Source organism: Tenrec ecaudatus, chromosome 2 (assembly GCF_050624435.1).
Source record: "Tenrec ecaudatus isolate mTenEca1 chromosome 2, mTenEca1.hap1, whole genome shotgun sequence".
Classification (NCBI taxonomy): Eukaryota; Metazoa; Chordata; class Mammalia; order Afrosoricida; family Tenrecidae; genus Tenrec; species Tenrec ecaudatus.
In genome coordinates, this window is record NC_134531.1 from 191,694,314 (window position 1) to 191,715,546 (window position 21,233).

At 38.8% G+C, this 21,233-nt stretch overlaps 1 protein-coding gene across 5 annotated transcripts in view; it reads right to left on the reverse strand.

Moving 5' to 3' along the window:
• UIMC1 (ubiquitin interaction motif containing 1) overlaps positions 1–21,233 on the reverse strand; it is a 106,878-nt gene that overhangs the window by 76,058 nt on the left and 9,587 nt on the right. For 4 of the 5 annotated variants that reach the window (XM_075542008.1, XM_075542005.1, XM_075542006.1 and 1 more), the window contains exon 3: positions 6,818–6,905. In XM_075542008.1, coding sequence (XP_075398123.1) covers positions 6,818–6,905 — 88 coding nt within the window. The remainder of the gene's footprint in view (positions 1–6,817; positions 6,906–21,233) is intronic. The other variant, XM_075542007.1, reaches the window with a different exon arrangement.

The following is a 21,233-nucleotide window of genomic DNA, read 5'->3' on the forward strand; positions in this document are numbered from 1 at the left end:
AAATCCTTATAAAAACCCCAAAGCTGTTTTTTTTGCATGAAATAGAAAATCCACAATGAAAATAGCCAAAACGCTATTTTTAAAAAAAGCAAAGTTGGAGGATTCACACTTCCTGACTTGAACACTTTATACAAATCTACAGTAATCCAAACAGTGTTCTAAAATTAGGAGACCCACCAAAGCAAATAGAATTAAAACACAGGGCCTTGGAAAAAACCCATGTTAAGTGCAGTACATTGATTTTTGATAAGGATTTCAACACATCAATTGGAAAAGAATAGTCTTCAACAAATGGTAATAGGAAACAATATAAACATATAACATTTTAGAATAAAATTGGAATCCTACCTTACATCATATACAAAAGTTAATTCAAAATAACAAAATCCTAAGAGGAAAACATTGGGGGGGTAGAATTTAGATGGCACTGGATTTGGCAATGGATTCTTAAGACATACCATCTTTAGCATAAGGTACCAAAAAATGCATATAATAAGCCTCATTAAAGTTAAAAACTTTTGTTCATCAATGAATACAATCAGGAGAGTTAAAGAGGATGATAGAAAATATGTTAAATCATATAGTGTTAAGAGTTTAATATCCAGAACATAAAAGGAATTCCTACAAGTCAATAACAAAATATATCAGGATATATAAAAAAGTATTGCTACTACAGATCTAGTTCATATATGCATGGTGGATCCACACAGAATGTACTTAAACATGTCTCTGCAATCAATAAGCGGCTGCAGACAAGTTGTCTCCATTATTCATTTGCCTTAGTCTTGATAGAGTACCTTCAATAAAATGTCCTATCAAAAACGTGACTCCTGAGGGGATCTGCTGTGCCAATTCAAATGCAGGCAAAGAGATCAACTCAGAAGGTCATGGTAACTGTTTTTCAGGATCTCAGAAAGGTAATCTTGACAGTTTCTTAAAGGACACAATCACAGGGGCTTATTAGGAAAACATTTTAAGGATTAAAAACTGCACTGGTAAGAAAAAGGTCAAGGAAGCTGTGCTGAGTAATTTTTTTTCTATCACTAAAAGGCATTTGCTCATTCTTCAAAAGTGGGTTACCTTACCCAATCTGCCCTTATCTTGTCCCTTTAAGTTTTTTAGCTTCCACCCAAAAAAGAACATTTAAAAGGGACACAATTTGAGCCCCTTGAGGATCCCAAAACTGCCATTTTTATAAAGGAATAAGCTGAAGAACACAGAATTCTTTGGAGGAAGGGTTAGAGGCAGAAACTGCCTTCAGAAATATGCTGACAAGTTGTTGTTGTTGCTGTTGCTGTTTTAGGTGCCATGAGTCGGCTCAGACCCCTAGACCCTGTGCACAGCAGGATGAGACACTGCACGGCCCTGTGCCGTCCTCGCCACCTTTCCTGCAGGCTGACAGAGGAGGAGGATATGTCAAGAAACAATAGCATATTTGGATCTTTTTGTTTAATAAAGTTTCTATGACTTTGTAGCCATACATTTTACTCACCGTGTGTGTGTACTTCCAATTTCAAATTACTTGAATAGACATTTTGTTCAAAGATGTGTAAATGGCTATGAAGCACATGAAAATGTGCTCAACACTTTTAGTAGTTGTGTTGATTCCGACCTAGTCATTATGGAATCTAAACTACATGAGAGAATACTTCACACAGTTGTTTTCAGTTACCAGTCAAACTGAGTCCAACTCATGGAGACTTTGTGTATAATGGAACAAAACACTAGCCAATTTTCCACCATCCTCATAATCATTGATATGTTTGAGCCCACTATTTCATTCTTATTTAATCCATCACAGGGAGATTTCCTTCCTTCCTTCTTTTTTTTTCCTTCCTTCTTTATATTGATATTCTATACTTCACCAAACATGATGTCCTTTCCTAGTGATTGATTGGTCTTAACTGATGAAGTGTCCTAAGTAAACAAGACTAAGTCTCATCATTTCTCACACATACTAGGATGACTAATGGCTAGTATCAGAAAATTACATGTTGACAAAGATGTGGAAAAATTTTTGATACACATGCACTGGTGGTAGAAATGTATAGTACAGTTTCTATAAAAATTTTTGATGAGCAAAAAAAAGAATGTGTATATGTATATATATGTGTGTATATACATACACACACACACAGACACACACACACACACCATAGTGAATGAAGAGGGAAGTGCAGAGTGGAGACCCAAGGCCCATTTGTTGGCCAATGGAGATCCCCTCATAGAGGGGTTTAGGAGAGATGGGTCAGTCAGAGTGCGATATAGTACTGATGAAGAACACAGCTTTCCCCCAGATCCTGGATGCTTCCTCCCCCCAACTACCATGATCCGAATTCTACCTTGCAGGGCTGGATAGGGCAGAGGCTGTACACTGCTGCATATGGGAGCTGGAGGCACAGGGAATCCAAGGTGGACGATACCTTCAGGACCAAGGGTGTGAGGGGCGATGCTGGGAGAGTGGAGGGTGAGCGGGTTGGAAAGGGGGAACTGATTAAAAGGATCCACATGTGACCTCCTCCCTGGGAGATGGACGGCAGGGAAGGGGGGGGGGAGAGACTCCGGATAGGGCAAGATATGACAAAATAACAATCTATAAATTACCAAGGGCTCATGAGGGAGGGGGAAGCAGGGAGGGAGGGGGCAAAAAAAGAGGACCTGATGCAAAGGGCTTAAGTGGAGAGCAAATGCTTTGAAAATGATTACGGCAAAGAATGTACGGATGTGCTTTATACAATTGATGTATGTATATATATGGATTGTGATAAGAGTTGTATTAGCCCCTAATAAAATATTTTTTAAATGCTTGCTGTTCCTCATAAATAAACATAAAACTATCCTGTAACCTAGAGATTATACTTCTAGATATATACCCAGAAGCCTTGAAAGCAGGAATTCATAAATACTTGTATGTCAATGTTCACAGAAACATTCACAACAGTTAAAAAGTGAAAATAACCCAAGTCTCTATCAACAGATGACTGAATAATCAAAATGTGGCATATAAACATATACATATGTGTATACCCACACAATGAAATATTATTCAGTCATTTCATAAAAAGGATTCAATTCTGATAAAACTTGTAACACAGAATTTTATCATTGAAAACATACTAAGTAAAATACACCAGATACAAAAGGACAAATATTGTATGAGTCCACTTATATGAGGTATATGTCGTTGGTAGGTGTTGTAGAGTCAGTTCTGGCTCCTAGCAATCCTATGCCCAACTGAACAAAACCCTGTCCAGCACTGCCATCACCTTCACAGTTATTGCTATGTTTGAGTCTACTGTGGCAGCCAGTGTTAATCCCTCTCCTTGACAATCTTTTTTGCTGAACTTGTCCGTCTCCAGGAACTAGAGACATATTCAATGTACTAAGAGAAAGTCTTGACATCCTTGCTTCCAAGGAGCAGTCTGGCTGTATTTCTTCCAAGACAGAATTGTCTGTTCTTCTGGCAAATCAAAAAAAACAAATTCACTGTCATTGATCGGTTCAATGCCAACTCACAGCAACCCTATAAGACAAGGGGTAGAGTTGCCCCATAAGTTTCCAAGACAGTAACTCTTTATGAATAGAAAGCTCTGTCTTCCTCCTAAAGAGCAGCTAGCTGTTTTGAACTGCCGACCTTGCGATCACAGTCAAAGGCATAACCACTATGTCACCAGAGCTCCTTTGTTCTGGCAATCTGTGGTATATTCATTATTCTTCATCAACATTATACTTCAAAGGCATACCAGGGTGTACTCCCCACTCAAAAAAGACTGTTTTTCAAAGCTATGTATTTAATTTATTTTTGTATTTAAATTTTTAAAAAAAACAATCTTACTACCTGCAAAGTACTCTCCATCACACTTAATACATTTATCAAATCTGAAATTCCATTCTTGGAAACATTTTTCAAACTCATCAAACTGTTTGGATGGCTGACAGCACATCCCTCATTTTTTTTTTCTTCACCTATTCATTGTCAAATCTCTGTCTTTTCATGTCCCTCTTCATTCGTGGAAACAAAAAGTCCCACAGACCAAGATCAGGTGAGTAAGATGGCATGGGGTAAGAGAGGCATGCTATTTCTGCCAAAATTTGGAACACTGAGATGGCTGTGTGAGCAGATGCATTATTGTGGTGGCAAAACTAGTCCAGTCTGCCACAAATCAGGCCTTTTTTGTCCCACACTGTTATGCAATCTTTTCAAAACCTTTAAATAGAAAGCTTGATTAATAGTCTAACCTGGTGGAACCAACTCCAACAAATGGCTGACGAGTGGACATTTTCATCTGTTCGGGAAGTTGACAGGCATCCAGAACAAGGTTTATCATCAATTAACATTTCACCTTTTTTGAAAGGCGACAACCACTCATACACATGAGTTTTTCCCATAGTGCTGCCCTTGCAAGCTGTGTTCAACATCACAGCAGTTTCTGTAGCACTTTTCCTGAGCAGGAAACAAAATTTCACAGCCACACAGTTCTCTTACATCAGCCATCACAAAAAAATGAAGTTCAAGCAAAACTGTGTTTACTCTTCTGAGGTCTTCTTTATTCACTCTCAACTTTTCACATGCATATGAGCTCATTTAAAATACTATGGCTTGGGTCAGGTATACCTTAGTCCTCAAACTAACATCCTTGCTCTTCAACAGTTTAAAGAGGTCTTATATAGCTGATTTTCCCAGTGCAGTAAGTCATTTGATTTCTGACTACTTGCATGAGCACTGATTGTGGATCCAAGTGAAATGAAATCCTTGACAATGTCAATCTTTTTTCGATTTATCATGATGCTGCCTACTGGTCCAGTTTTGAGGATTTTTGTTTTCTTTACATTAAGTTGCAAGTCATACTGAAGTATACAATCCTTGATCAGCATCAGCAAAAGCTTTCAATCTTCACTCTCAATACACAAGGTTGTGTTACCTGTACACTACAGGTCGTTAATGAACCTTCCTTCAATCTTGATCTGCTGTCCTTTTCATACAGTCCAGCTTCTCAGATTATTGGCTCAGCATACAGATTTATTAAGTATGATGAAAGGATACAACCCTGATGCACACAACTTGCCGGGTATTAAATCACACAGTATTCCCTTGTTCTGCTTGAATGAATGTCTCAGACCATAGTCCACATACTGGTTCGACATGAGCATAATGAAGTGCTGCTCTGAAATTCCCAATCTTTGTAAATAATTTGTTAGGAGGTATGCAGAAGTAGCGAATTCATAGATAAAGACAGTAGCACAATGGTTATCAGGGCCAAGGTGTGAAAGAGAGTGGGAATTAGTGCTCAATGCATACAGAGTACATCTTGGAGAAGAAATTGTTCTAAAAACAGATAGTAGTGATGATTACACAACATAAAGTAGATACTGACTGACACTTAAAACTCGTGAAATTACACATAGCTTAGCAGAGTGAGATAAAAATAAAACAGTAATAATAATAAATCAGTAGTAGAAATAAAATGTAATCACAAAATATTCAACTAATTTCAAAAAGAGCAAGAAAAAGGAAAAGAAAAATATGACCTGATAAATAGAAATGTAAACTCTACTTGGGACATAAAGATGCAAAATAACACAGTAGACAACTATCAATAGTACACCAATGGTGGAAAAAATTTTACTTAATTCTTAAGTATTACTATATTCCAATAGTAACTATTACCTAAAATCCTCAAGGCTGAAAGTAACTTGAACATATTCAACAGATATAACCAAACAGTCAAACATAAAGCAATTATTTCACAACAAAGGCATATTAGTGGTTCATTTAGTATAAGCATAATATAAGAATAATACCTTAAAAAAAGAATACCTTAAATCAATTTGATTCAAACCAACAGTGAAATGCTTGTTTATCTTCAGACCACTGTTGTAATAATTTCAGGGGATAGTATAGCAAAAAGTGCCCTTAAACACTTGAACATTTAACATCTCATTAAAATGCAAAATAAATTATTAAATGATGTCACAACTAACACGAAAGCAAAACCAGCAAAGGACTATAATAGCAAAAAGACGGTCATTAATTTCATTTACTTATCTGAGCCTCTACTAAATAACTGACGAAGCAAGTGTAATTATCTATATGTTACTGATGAATACCATATATACTTGTGTATAAGCCAAGTTTTTCAGCACAAAAAGTGTGCTGAAAAACTGGGGTTCGGCTTATACATGGGTCAGTGGTACACCAGTGATTGCCGTTCCTCTGCTGTTCATTCAAAGCTCCGCTGACACTGCAGGGCTTTGAATGTTTGTGTACTCACATCTAACTAATCAGAGCCGTCCTATGATGTGGACGGCTCCAATTCAAAGAAGCACCCGTAGTGATTCACTTATGCCGGCAGCTGAACTGGTAAGGACGTGTCTGTGGCTGCGCTCCATCTCTCCCCTCTGGTCTCTGTGTTAATTCACATCCTGCATTTTCCACCCTAGGCTTATACTCGAGTCAATCAGTTTTTCTGGTTTCCCAGGTAATAATTAGGTACCTCGGTTTATACTCAGGTCAGCTTATATTCGAGTGTGTACGGTAGATTATAAACAGTGACTTACCCAAGATTCACATAGTACGGGTTCCAAACACAAATGTGCCTAAGGTTCCATTCTTTCATTTAATACTCTGCCACTAATTAGTCAATTGTATAAGCTGTAGGAATTTTTAGGATTTGTTTATAATGGAATCCAGAATAAACAGTAAACATATATATCATTATTCAGAGATCTCTCTTCTCCCGAATGAAAATACTAATGTCAAATCTATATATACCTATGTAATTGCCAAACCATTCTGAACATAAAAATGAAAACATACGTGCAATTTTTCTTTTAGCCACACACGTCGCTCTATTTGGCTGCTTTGTCTTCATTTTCGGTGGTTCATTCTCTTGCTTTGGCTCCTGCTGCAAATAAAACGATCATCAGAGCGGCTGCCACTAAAGTAACATCATCTGTATCCCTTCTAATGTTAAAGCCACTGGAGAGTGTTTATCTAACCCAAACCAGTAATAGAATTAAAAACAATGTAACAGCCTAATCTAAATTACAAATGTTAAAAAGCAAGATAATAACCTAGGGAAAATATGCAACATTTCCCAGACAAAATGTTCAAATTTTTTGCATATAGAGAAACCCAGGGAAAAAAGCAAACAAAACTCACTGCCAGGAAGCTGAATACAACTCATATTGAACCTACGAGACAGGGTAGAACTAGCCCTGTGTTGTAACGATAGAAGGAGAAAGCCTCATCTTTCTCCTATGAGTGGCTAACTGTTGACCTGGTCAATAGCAGCCCAACACCTGTGCACTATCCCATACTCAAATTTCAGCCCTGGAATCAACAGGTCGTTCGAAGGAAAATATTGGAAATGATCTCTCAATTCGAAACACATACACACTTTCATCAAGCAATTCATACTTTTATAGAAATGTATTCTACAGAGAAACTCACACATGAGTACGACATATGCAAAATATCATGTTGCTAAGGGAAGTATTTTTGGTTCTTATAAAAAACTGTAAACTACCTAAATCAATGTTCTTCAAACTATGTTCTACAAACTCGGTGCAGTCAACAGTTGCTACTAATCCACAACAACAAAAAAGGTATAGAAATTGAGAATAAACATTCAGAAATTTTTGCAGCAACTTGCATTGCTATATCCATGCACATGTGTGGGCTTCCTAGTGCAAACTTCAAATGAATCATGTACAATAAATTAGTCTGTGACATATTAAATGTCGTCTTTCATTAGAATCCAAAGTATATTAATATCCGAGAAATTGCACACTTTTATAACCTACTTTTACAATTATTTTCATTTTGAAGCAAGACTATCTTTATAGTTTAATACTTTTAGCTAAATAAAAGAATACAGGGCACTAACCCACCCAAGGGAAGGATAGTGTTTGTATCTCCACAGGGAAAGAGGGATCAGACTTCATCCAGCCCAGTGCTCCAAGACATGAATGCAACGGGGAACCAGTAGAGAGGTCTGAGGGGCTGGCACCAATCCCAACTACCCCCAGAGAAGAATCACTTCAGAGAACAGCACTGAAGCTACAGCTCAGGGATAGGGACATGTCTGATCAGAGCACACGGGAGCAAATGAAGGGAGAGGAAGAGAGAATGGATCACATCCTGGCCAACCAAGCCCTGAGGACGATATTCCTGCTCAGAGCAGCCACAGCACTGAAAGGACCATTGGGCCAGCTCCACTACGAGATAAGACATCCCTCACTGACCTATAACGCTACCGGGGACAACACTGGAAACACAGTGCGGGAATTGTGCCCGATCTATCCCCAACACACTGAGGCAAAACACTAAGGGCATGGAACAGAATAGCAAGGGGAACAGAGCAATGAAGTCCCCAGGGAATACCAAAAATAGACTTTGGGGTCAGGATGTGGCACCCCATCAGACTCAACAGAAAAACACTCCTAAAGGTCAACAAACAGACCTTTATAGGTCAACAGACTATTTATAGGCATTTCTGTTGTTGGTGTTGTTTTTTCTTTTATTGCTTTGTTTTGCTGTCTTTTTTTTGGTGATTATTATCTCTACAGGTCTATCTAGGTAAGATAAGCTGGATAAATAATTGAGGAGAAAACAATGGGACCAACATTAGGTGGGGGAGGGCTTAGGAGAGGGAGAGGGGTAAGGAAATGGGAGTCAACAAACCCAGGGATAAGGGAACAACCAGTGATCCAAAATCAATGGCAAAGAGGGTGTGGGAGGCCTGATAGAGTTTGATCATGGGCAATGTAACCCAGAGGAATTACTGAAACCCAAATGAAGGCAGACATGATAATGGAACAAGAGGAAAGTAAAAAGAAATAAAGGAAAGAACTAGGAGGCAACGGACATTTATAGAGGTCTAAATACATAGGCAAATATATTGATGTATGATGATGGGGAAATAAATCTATGTGCATATATTTATAGGTTTAGTATTAAGGTAGCAGATGGACATTGGGCCTCCACTCAATTACTCCTTCAAGGCAAGAACATTTTGTTGTATTAAGCTGGCATTCCATGATGCTCACCTTCTGGACACGATCACTGAAGACAAAGCAGGTGTATAAGCAAATGTGGTGAAGAAAACTGATGGTGCCTGGCTATCAAAAGACATAGTGTCTAGGGTCTTAAAGGCTTGAAAATAAACAGCCATCTAGATGAGAAGCAATAAAGTCCACATGGAAGAAGCACACCAGCCTACGTGATCATGAAGTGTCAATAGGATCAAGTATCAGGCATCAAAGATCCAGAACAACAACAAAAATCCTATCATTGTGAAAGAGGGGGAGTGGAGAGTGGAGATCCAAAGCCAATCTGTAGGCAATTGGACATCCCCTTACAAAAGGGTTTCAAGGAAAAGACCAGCCAGTCAGGGTGTAGTATATAGCACTGATAAAACATACAACTTTCCTCTAGTTCTTTAATGCTTCATCCCCTCCACCCCACTATCAATTCTACCTTACAAATCTGGCTATACCAGAGGATGTACACTGGTATAGATAAGAGCTGGAAACACAGGGAATCCAGGACAGATGAACTCCTCAGGCCCAATAATGAGAGCAGCAATAACAGGAGGGAAGGTGGGGGGGGGGGAAGATGAACTGATCACAATGATCTACAAATAACCCCCTCCCTAGAGGATGGAAAACAGTGGGTAAAGGGAGACAGTGGAAGACATGAAAAAATAATCATTTATAAATTATCAAGGGTTCATGAGGGAGGGAGAGAAGGAGGGAGGGAGGAGGGGAAAAAATTAGCTGATACCAAGATCTCAAGTAGAAAGCAAATGTTTTGACAATGAAGATGGCAACAAATGTACAAATGTGCTTGACACAATGGATATATATGTTTGTGATGAGTTGTACGAGCCCCCAATTAAATGATTTTTAAAAAGTAATTTTATGTTATTTTTAATACTAATTTACAAATGTTGAAAGAAGCTTCATTGGGTTTTGTCATCGATGGGGTAATAGGACACTAAACAAAGATAAAGCCAAACGATAGTGAAGGAAAAAAGAAAATTTTGTTCTATGAGGTTTCATACAGAGTTTGGTATTATAACCTAATTACTAACGAGGTTTAGAGATCACAATATCTTATTTATAAATGTGCTGATTAATAAAACTATCAAACTTTAAGCAGCATTTACATATAAAATATTAAGAATAAATTTTAAAACAAGAATTTTTAAATTTAAGAAACTAATTATGCTGATGCAAACATCTTCATTTGATATACAAATATTAGTGCTTTGTAGGTTGCACGTAAATGCTACATTTGCTAAGACTAAAAAACGATAATACAATTGCTAAAAAAATTACTGAAACATTACAAAAATGTCTGCTTGGGAATGGATGAGTCTGAAATAAACAAAGTAGCTTAAGTACCACTTCCCTGTAACATAGCAGCTTAATGTATTCAGGAAGTAGGTCATGATATGGAAAACGACAATGATAAAGCCAGCAACTTCATGAACACAGTGTCTTGATTTCCCACAGGACTTCAACCCAGTTTGAACCATTCCTGTACAGTGAAATCGGAACAGACCCAATTTTGAAAATAAATAAAGGTGTGGGGGGGTACTAATCCTGGAACATTAACCAGAAAGGGGAAAATGGGCTGAAGCCCTGGAAGGAGAGGCTAGGAAGGAGACTAGTAGGCCCGTTCAGGAGCCTGATGCAGGAGACTGGATTACTGTCAGGGCTGTAGAATGATCCACATTTTAAGTGGTATGGTCAGCAACCCACTCTGAATAGGGCACCGCTGTTTTCATCTTTGCCAATTGTATGTAGCAACATTCACACTGCCCTTGCCTTCTAAAAGAGAAATTAGGTTTTTAACATGATGTCACCCCCCAAAAAAGTGGTTTGGAGTTTTGAATAGACAGCTGTTCAAATAAGCAATATTCTGTAGTCACCTAAATTATTAAAATTATGCCAGAATGCACTGTTTACAATACTGGGGAAGGGTGGGGGAAGGGTGTCAACTAAACCACACACAGGGCATTTACAAACTATTAATGCCAACTCATAGCAAGCCTCTAAGACAAGGCAGAACTGCCCCTGTGAGTTTGAGACTGTAATGTGGGAAACAGGAACAAAAGAAAGTGTATGCATACAAATTCTTTATTCTCCTATTTTAAGAAGTCTGGAAGGCCAGGATTCTGGGTGGAGGGAGGCCTTCACACTTGTGGATTAGAAATGAGTATTAATCCCCACAGTATCCTCCCATAATAGTGCTAGCTTAAGGTTACCTCTTACAAGCACTTGACTGATTGCTATTTGGCAGGCAGCTATCTATCGGAGGAGGCTTGTTGCAATTTCTCTCCCTACTCAGGGAACAAACCCCTATCCTTCCCCCAGCACTGATGTTAGGTTGCCCCTCCACTGAACTCAGGAACCTCTAGAGTTAGGGCACAGCCCACTTTGTTACCTAAGCGGTTACCTGTAATTAGAGGAGCTTGCATGCAAGAGTATGAGGGGGTACCCACCCAAAAAGCGGAGTTTTTCAAAGCTTTGTATTTAAATTTTGCAAAACAACCTTATCACCTTAAAAATACTCTCCATAACACTTAAAACCTTTGTCAAATATGCGATTCCTTTCTTTTCAAACTCATCTATTTTGGATGGCTGACAGCACCTCCCTCATTCTTTGTTTCACCTCTTCCCCATTGTCAAAATGCTGTCCTTTCTAACCCAAGGGGAAGGCGAATTTGGAGAATGATGAGGGCAACGAATGTATAAGGGTGCTTTATTCCATTGATGTATGGATTGTGATAAGAGTTGTATGAGCCCCAATAAAATGATTTTTTTAAATGCTGTCCTTTCGGATTTATGGAAACAAATGAAGGAGGAAGAAGTGAACCACTTTAGAAAAATTAGCCAATGAAAATCTTATGAATAGCAGTGGAATGTTGTCTGATATACTGCCAAAAGAGGAGCACCACAGTTTGAAAGGTTCTCAAAGTAAAACTTGAGAAAAGCTCCCTCTTCAAAGTACAGTTGACCTTAATGATGGGAGTAAAGCTTTCAGGAACTTCATTTGATGATGGCATGACTCAAAAAAAGAAACACCTGCAAATGATAAATCCAGAAAGACTCATATATGTGTAAGAAAGAGGTTTACATCAAAAAAACTTTACATATCAGGAAAACATTCCAGCCAGTCCATAAGTCCAATATTAGTCCAAAAGTCCCTCTTCAGACTTAGGTAGTCACAAGCAATGATGAAGACTGCAGGGGTACCACAGGTCAGTGGTGCACAGTCTTATGGATCCAATGGCGGTGGACGCATCTCCAGAGCTCTGGCCACCATCAGGGTCTGCTAGGAGGCGTGTAAAGGCAAAGAGAGAAGGGACTAGCCTCCAGAGAGCCATTTATCTCAGTCACACCTCCAAAAGAGGTCAACAAGCTGCGACCTGATTGGCAGGCTAACCTCCACCCATATCTTCTTTCAGGTGCTATGTTGGCACACAAAAAAACTATCACACATGTAAGATGCTTTGATAATTACCAGTGACTGGAATGCAAAAGGTAGAAACAAAGAAGCCCAGCAGTTGGAAAATACGGCAGGAGTGAAAGAACCACCATCACAGAAAAGCATGAGAGAATTTTGAAAGACGGCAGACATATTCATTGTTAATACTTTTCAACGGAAAAAGCAGTTATATACATGGACTTCACCAGATGAAATACAAAAGAATCGAATCAACTACATATGTGCACAGACATAATGGAGCTCAATATAATGAAAACATGGACAGTTGTTTTGATCAATTGAGACCCTCAGTTGCTCATAGGCAGATTCAGGTTGAAGTTGAAGAAAACTAAAACCACTCCATGACAGCCGAAATATAATCTTCATTACCTCATTCACTGTCAATGGCTTGATTCCAACTCATAGTTGGGAAGAAACGGCCCTGTGGGTTTCTGAAACTTTTAACTCTATAGGAGGCCTGACATTATAGTTAGCAACCCAAACATGTAACCTCTATGTTACCAGAGCTCCTGAATCTTGAGTATATCCCACCTCAATTCAGTGATTATACAAGAACAGATTTAACTCATTGAATACTACCAACCAAAGACTAGATGACTTGTGGGTGACAAGGACATAATACATAAAAAATGCAAAAAGATCATTTTTAAAAATGTTTTATAATGACCAAAATGGGTGTCAGAAAAGACTCTCAATCTTGGTCTTGACAAATGGGTACATAAGCAAATGCAGTGAATAAAGTTGATGGTGCCCAGCTATCAAAAGAGATAGTGTCTGGGGTCTTAAAGACTTGAAGATAAACAAGCGGCCATCTAGCTCAGAAGCAACAAAGCCCACATGGACGCAGCACTCCAGCCTGTGCGATCACAAGGTGTCGAAGGTATCAGGCATCATCAGAACAAAAATTCTTATCATAGTGAATGAGGGGGGAGAGTGCAGAGTAGAGACCCAAAGCCCATTTGTCAGCCACTGGAGATCCCCTTGCAAGAGGGGTCTAGGGGAAGACATGAGCCAGTCAAGGTGCGATGTAGCAACAATGAAAAATACAACTTTCCTCTAGTTCCTAAATGCTTCCCTCCCCTACCCCACTATCATGATCCCAATTCTACCTTGCAAGTCTGGCTAGACCAGAGGATGTACACTGATACAGATAGGAACTGGAAACCCAGGGAATCCAGGGCAGATGATCCCTTCAGGACCAGTGGTGTGAGTGGCAATACTGGGAGGGTAGAGGGAGGGTGGGCTGGCAAGGGGGAACTGATTACAAAGATCTACATGTGACCTCCTCCCTGGGGGACGGACAACAGAAACGTGGGTGAAGGGAGACATCGGATAGGTCAAGATATGACAAAATAATAATTTATAAATTATGAAGGGCTCATGAGGGATGGGGGGAGCGGGGAAGGAGAGGAAAAAATGAGGACCTGGTGCCAGGGGCTTAAGTGGAGAGCAAATGTTTTGAGAATAATGAGGGCAATGAATGTACAAATGTGCTTTACCACAATTGATGTATGTATGGATTGTGATAAGAGTTTATGAGCCCCTAATAAAATGATTTTTAAAAACCAACTTGGTTTTGAAAGTAGAGTACTTAAGTGAATAAATGATAAAGAAATGATTAAGTAAAAGAGGTGAAAAGAAGATTTCAAAGGTCTACTCAAGAATAAAAAGTATTACAATGAAATATTCGACCAAAAGGGGAGTTAGAAAACCAAAAGGGAAGAACACACTTCACATTTCTCAAGATGAAAGAACTGAAGAAATTCTGGCATTGAGCTGCAACATTGTAGAATTCTATGAGCAAAATATTGAACCACGCAGGTAACATGATCAAAGGATGGAGGGATTGCTTCATGGACTAAGGTCTCAAAATTGTAGGTGGAAAAAGGAAGAGCCAAAGAGAAACACCATCAAGAAGTTGGGGTTTTTATTTCCTTTTCAGTCTTACCCCGGATCATAGTATGTTTCCATATATATATATATATATATATATATATATATATATATATATATATATATATATATATATATATATATATATATATATATAATCTTCCTTGGTTTCTTGCAGTAGGGCTTTGTAGTTTTCTTTGTAAAGAAGTCTTTGGGGGGGGGGCGGGGAAGAAGTCTTGTATCTTTAGTTAGGTTCACTATGAATTTCATCCTTTTAGTAGCTGGTTTTTTTTTTCCTTTTCAGAGTTCTCTTTGTTAGTGTAGGATAATTAGAATGATTTTTCTGTTTATCTTATAACCTGCCACCTTGCTAAATCCTTCTATTAGTTCCAGGAAATTTCATGCTGAATATCTAAGATTTTCTATTTATAGACTCATATCATCTACAAAAAGGGGCAGTTTTACTTCTTCCTTGCTAATTTGGAAGGATCCCTTGTAGTGAACTGGATGATGCACTGGACTACTAGCTACAAGGTCAGAGATTTGAAAGCACCAGCCACTGTGCAGGAAAATAAGGTTTTTTACTCCTCGAAAAGAGTTAGTCTTGGAAAATCAGAGACAGTTCTATCCTGTTCTATAGGGGCACTATGAGTCGGTATCAAATTGATGGCAGTGAGTGAGGTGCCAATTTGGATACCTTTTATTTCTCTTTCTTGTCTTATTACCATGACTAGGACCTTCAATACAATATTGAATAGGAGAGGTAATAAGGGTACCTTTGTCTGGTTCCCATTCACAAGGGAATCCTTTCAGCTACTCACCATTGTGAAGAATGTTGGCTATTGGTTTTGTATAGGACCTTAATTATGCTGAGGGATTTCCCTTCTAAAGGAAGATCCTCAGTGAGATGGGACTGACACAGTGACTCATACAATGGGCTCAACACAAGGGTTGTGAGTATAGGGGAGGTCTAGGCAATGTTTCCCACTCTCATACACCAGGTCACGATGAGTAAGAACTGACTTAACAGAACCCAACAGCAACAATAAGCGATTTCACTGTATATTTTTAATTAGGAATGCGTGTTGAATTTTTTCAAATACATTGTCTCCATTGATTGTTATGATTGTGTGACCCCTCTATGTGATGGATTATAGTTTTCCTACTACAAAAGCATTCCTGCATACCTGTTATGAATCCTATTTGGGAATATAGTATTTTTTGACATATTTTTTGATTCTATTGGCTAGAATTTTGTTGAAAATTACACCTGTGTTCATGAGGGATATTGGTCTTTTTTAGCGGGATACTGTTCTTTTTTTGTCTAGCTCAGCAGTTCTCAACCTGTGGGTCATGACCCCTTTGGGGTTCAAAGGACCTTTTCACAGGGGTTGCCCAATTCATAACAGTAGTAAAATTACAGTTATGAAGTAGCAATGAAAATAATGTTATGGGCGGGGGGTTCCCACATGAGGAAAGGCATTAAAGGGTCTCGGCATTAGGAAGGTTGAGAACCACTGGCCTAGCTTAAAGAGCCTTGGTGGCACAAAGGATTACCTTAAGTTTTGGGGCGGGCAGCAGTTTGAGTTCATTTATCATCCCATGAAAGAAAGATGAGGCAGACAAGCTTCCATAAAGATTTCTAATCTCAAAAAACCTTATGGAGTAGTTCTACTCTTTTTTTAGGGTCATGATGTGTTGGAACTGACTTGATGAAAGTAAGTTTGGGTTTTTATTTACATGGTCTGGGTATCAGGATTATGCTTGCTTCACAAAATGAATTTGGGAGCATTTCATTTTCTACATTCTAGAAAAGTTTAAGCAGATTTCGTGAGTGGCAGCTCTTCTCTGAATGGAAGAATTCTCCAATGAAACCATATGAACCAGAACGTGTTGCTGGGAGTTTTTTAATGACCTGGTCAATTTTTTCTTTTGTTATAAGTCTGTTCAATATCTTTTATGCCAACCTGTTTGTTTCCATAGGTAATGTATTTCTAGAAATGTGTCTATTTTGTCTAGGTTTTTCAAATTTGTTGGAATAGTTATTCAAAGTAGTCTGTCATTATCATTTATATTTCAGTTGGTTCTGTTGTGAAATTGTCCGTTTCTTATTCATATTATTTACATCTCTACAACCAGAATGATCTTTAGAAGTGAGGAAGGCAAAACTGTCTCACATATTTTGGTTATGTTATCAAGAGAAACAAGTATTTGAAAAAGAACATCATAGTTGATAAAGTACAGAGGGTCAGCATAAAGAGGAAGACCATCATGTTAAAAAAAAAAAGAGGAGGAAGACCATCAATGAGCCCAAACATATGGCTGTAACAATGGCTCAAACATAAGAACAATTGTGAGAATGGCAAAGGAACAAGCAGTATTTTATTCTGTTGTACACAGGGTTGCTATGAGTCAGAACTGAGTCAATGGCACCTAACACCATCCACACCAGTGAATCAATAGACACTCAAGATTAAACAGGTAGATATGGGAGGGAGGATGGAACTATACCCACAAATATATATAGGCTTGACAGGATAACTGTCCAAGTGTGTTTACTTTTGCTCTAAGTATGTCCATGAATGTGGTGGCATACAAGTATGCAAAATTATTAACTATGTCATAGTCATATCAAACACTGAGGAAATGAGCCACTAGGTCTGGTACTCAGGATCATGGCCTTAAGGGACACCATAGAATCAGGGGTCAGTTAGCATGATATAGTCCACTAAGATAATCTTCCTATTTTGAAGTAACAACTGGAGTCTTAAAAGCTCATGTGCAGCCATCTAGAGTGCACTGATCCTTTCTTCCTTGTGAGAAAATCAAACACATGGGGAAACATTGAGTCCAATGAACACAAGCTTCTACTATCTAATGACCAGAAAAAGTAAATGATTTTTAGCTATCACTATCAACTGGTCTGAAAAGGATAACATTAGAATATTCAGGATTAAGAGTGGAGAAAATGAGAAACAGACTCCGGAGAAAGACAGCGACCAAGTAGCACACATGGGAATGGCTTAAAAGAGACCAGCACACAAAGAGGTCACCATGAGGTGCACGCTCTCTCTCTCTCTCTCTCTCTCTCTCTCTCTCTCTCTCTCTCTCACTCACTCACTCACTCACACACACACACAGTGAAAAACAATCACCTTTACTAGTCAGAAAGAGATGAGGAATTGCTGCAACTGTGGCCCTAAGTCATCCTCAGGTTTGGTCCTGAACTCATCTTTATGGCTCAATTAACAGTCAAACAGACAGGTCTACAATGGGAACAATAAATCTAAGGAGGTAGCTCTCCTTAATCAACCATTTTAAATCAAAGGGGCAACATTAACCCAAGAACAAAGTTCAGAAGGGTTAGGAAAAGTACAGGAAGGTAGTGGGATATTGGTGTTACATAATGAGACTTTCAATAAAAATTATGAAACAAAATATAATGTGTAAGATGGAACAATTATTTGATCTGTAAATCTTCACCCAATTCAAAATTTTTTTTTAATTGTGGCAGTTACATAATCTGTTAACTTAGAAGGGGTGGAGTCTAGCCTGTCTATCAGGCCATAGGACTATGAGGCCTCCGTGTGGGCTTGGCCTTCTCCTGAGGATTCTGGGCACTCCTATCCTCCTCCCTGCAGGTGGGTGACACTCTTTGTTTTGTCTTCTTGCTGACAAGCCACATGGAGCTACACTGATGCATCCAGAAGCCTGGAACTCAAGGAGCAACATGGAGACCAATGCCAGCACCGAGATGCTTCCACCACCACTGGATGCACAAGACTTTGACCCACTGGCCTGCAATCTTCCTGCATTCAGCTTCACAGCATGGCTGCGTGAGTCTAATTTATGGGCCAGTATTGACATATGTGGTAATATTAGACGTATGGACTTCATCTGGACTGGGCTGGGATTTTTTTAATATACAATTTGCTCTTTGATATAAAGCCCTCTCCTTATACATGTATGAGTATCTATGAATTGGTTTCTCGAGTCCACCCCGACTAACACGCATATACAAATGGAAACAAGAAAAGTAACAAAATGGTTGACTAAAATACACAAACTAAACACAAAAAAGAATACAATATGGAGAAATTAGGGATAACAAGATATAATATACCAAAAACAAATAGGAAAATGGTAAAAGTCCTTATCAGTAATGATTTCAAATTTAAATAAATTAAACTCTCCAGTCAAAAGGCATCAATTAGCAAAATGAGTAAGAAAATGTTATTCAACTCTATGCTTATAAGATTCATTTTAAATCCAAAGATACAAAGAAAATGAAAGAGATAAGATTTAAAAAATTATTCCATGGACACTGAAAGCAAAGGAGATTTATCTTAATAGTACCAGATATACTCGAGTATAAGCTGACCCGCCTATCGGCTAAGGCATCTAATTTTTTATAACGCTTTATTAGGGCTCATACAACTCTTATCACAATCCATAAATGTATCAATTGTGTAAAGCACATTTGTTTGTACATTCATTGTCCTCATCACTCTCAAAACATTTGTTCTTCACCTAAGCCCACTGGATATTTCATCTTTGCTACATCGCACCCTGACTGGCTCGTCTCCTCCCCAAGACCCTGTAAGGGGATGTACAGTGGCCTACAAATGGACATTGGGTCTCCACTCCGCACTCCCCTGCTCATTTACAATGACAGGATTTTTTGTTCTGTTGATGCCCGATACCTGATTCCTTTGACACCTCGTGATCGCACAGGCAGCTTTCTCTGCAACATTTGCTTATTAACCCGCTTTGTCTTCAGCGGTTGTATCGAGAAGGTGAGCATCATAAAGTGCCAATTTAATAGAAGAAAGTATTCTTGCATTGACAGAGTAGTTAAATGGAAGCCCAATGTCTTTCTGCTAATGTCTTTATATACTAAATCTATATATATAGAGGCATCTAATTTTACCACAAAAACCGCATTAAAAATTTGATGAGAAACTCAGCTTATACACGATTATACACAGTAGATAAAATACTTTGTCAAAATCTGATGCGAAAGAAAAGGACTTTTTTAATCATTTTATTGGGGGCTCATACAACTCATCATAATCCATATATACATCAGTTGTATAAAGCATACTTGTACATTCGTTACCGTCATTATTCTCAAAACATTTGGTCTCCTCTTAAGCCTGTCATGAGCTCCTCATTTTTTCCTGTCCCTCCCAGCTCCCCACTCCCTGATGAACCTTTGACAATTTATAAATTGTTTTGTCATATTTTACCCTGTCCGACATCTCCCTTCACCCATTTTTCTGTTGTCTGTTCTCCAAGGAGGAGGTTATATGTAAATCCTTGTAATAGGTTACCCTCTCTATCACATCCTCCCTCCACCCCTCCCGGTATTGCCACTCTCACCACTGGCCTTGAAGGGATCATCCATCCTGGAGGCCCTATGTTTCCAGTTCCTATCTGTACCAGTGTACATCCTCTGGTCTAGCCAGATTTTTAAGGTAGAATTGGGAATATGATAGTGGGGAGAGTGGGAGGAAGCATTTAGGAACTAGAGGAAAGTTGTATGTTTCATCGTTGCTACACTATACCCTGACTAGCCCCCTGCCACCCTTCTGTAAGGGGATATCACGTTGCCTACAGATGGGCTTTGGGTTCCCACTCCGCACTCCCCCTCATTCACAATGTTATAATATGTATTCTTTGATGCCTGATACCTCATCCCTTTGACACCTCGTGATCACAGGCTGGTGTGCTTCTTCCATGTGGGCTTTGTTGCTTCTGAGCTGGATGACTGCTTGTTTACCCTCAAGCCTTTAAGACCCCAGACGCTATATCTTCTGATAGCCAGGCTCTATCACCTTTCTTCACCACATTTGCTTTTGCACGAACTTTAGCTTCAGCGATTGTATTGGGAAGGTGAGCATCATGGAATGCTAGTTTAATAGAAGTATTCTTGCATTGAGGGAGTACTTGAGTGGAGCCCAATGTCCATCTGCTACCTTAATACTAAATCTATAAACATATGCACATAGAGATATTTCCACATCCTCATATATAAATATATTTACATATGTACTTGCCTTTATGTAGACCTCTATAAATGCCCTTTGGCTCCCAGCTCTTACCTCTATTTCCCTTAACTTTCCTCCTGTCCCACTATCATGCTTAGTCCCCACCTGAGTTTCAGCAATTCCTCTTAGTTATATTAACCTTGGTCATGCCCTACTAGGCCTCCTACACCCTCCTCACCACCAATTTGGATCACTTGCTCACTTGTCCCTGGGTTTGTTAACACCACTACCTTTCCCCCTACGTCCCCCTCTCCCATGGCCCCCCCAGAACTGTCCGTCCCGTTATTTTCTCCTCCAGATTGTTCATCCAGCCTATCTTAATTTTGACAGATATACAGAAATTTAGAAATGCACAAAATAGCAAAACCAAGCAAGAAAAGAAAACAACAACAAAAAGCCAATGACAAACTAAACAAACCCACTGTACTTCTTTATGGGACTAGAAAGCCCCTTTTCTCCCCATAGGTGAGTGAAATTATCTTTTAGTCCCTACTCTTGTGAACTCTCAAAGTACGCCTCCTATCATGGTACAGCTTTATATTCATGTATGGTATTGGCTACCTAGTGGTCCTTTCAATGCGTAATGTATGTAATAATTTTCAAAAATTTTGCTGAATTATATTCCCTTGATAATTTGTTATATTTTTCTTTCTGGAACTTTTACTATTTTATTGTTGGATCTCCTGGGACTGATTCTGTTATTTTCATCTTTTTTCTTTTCTCTCTGTCTCTTTGTCTTTTGCTTTCTGAGAAATTTTCTTAATGTTATC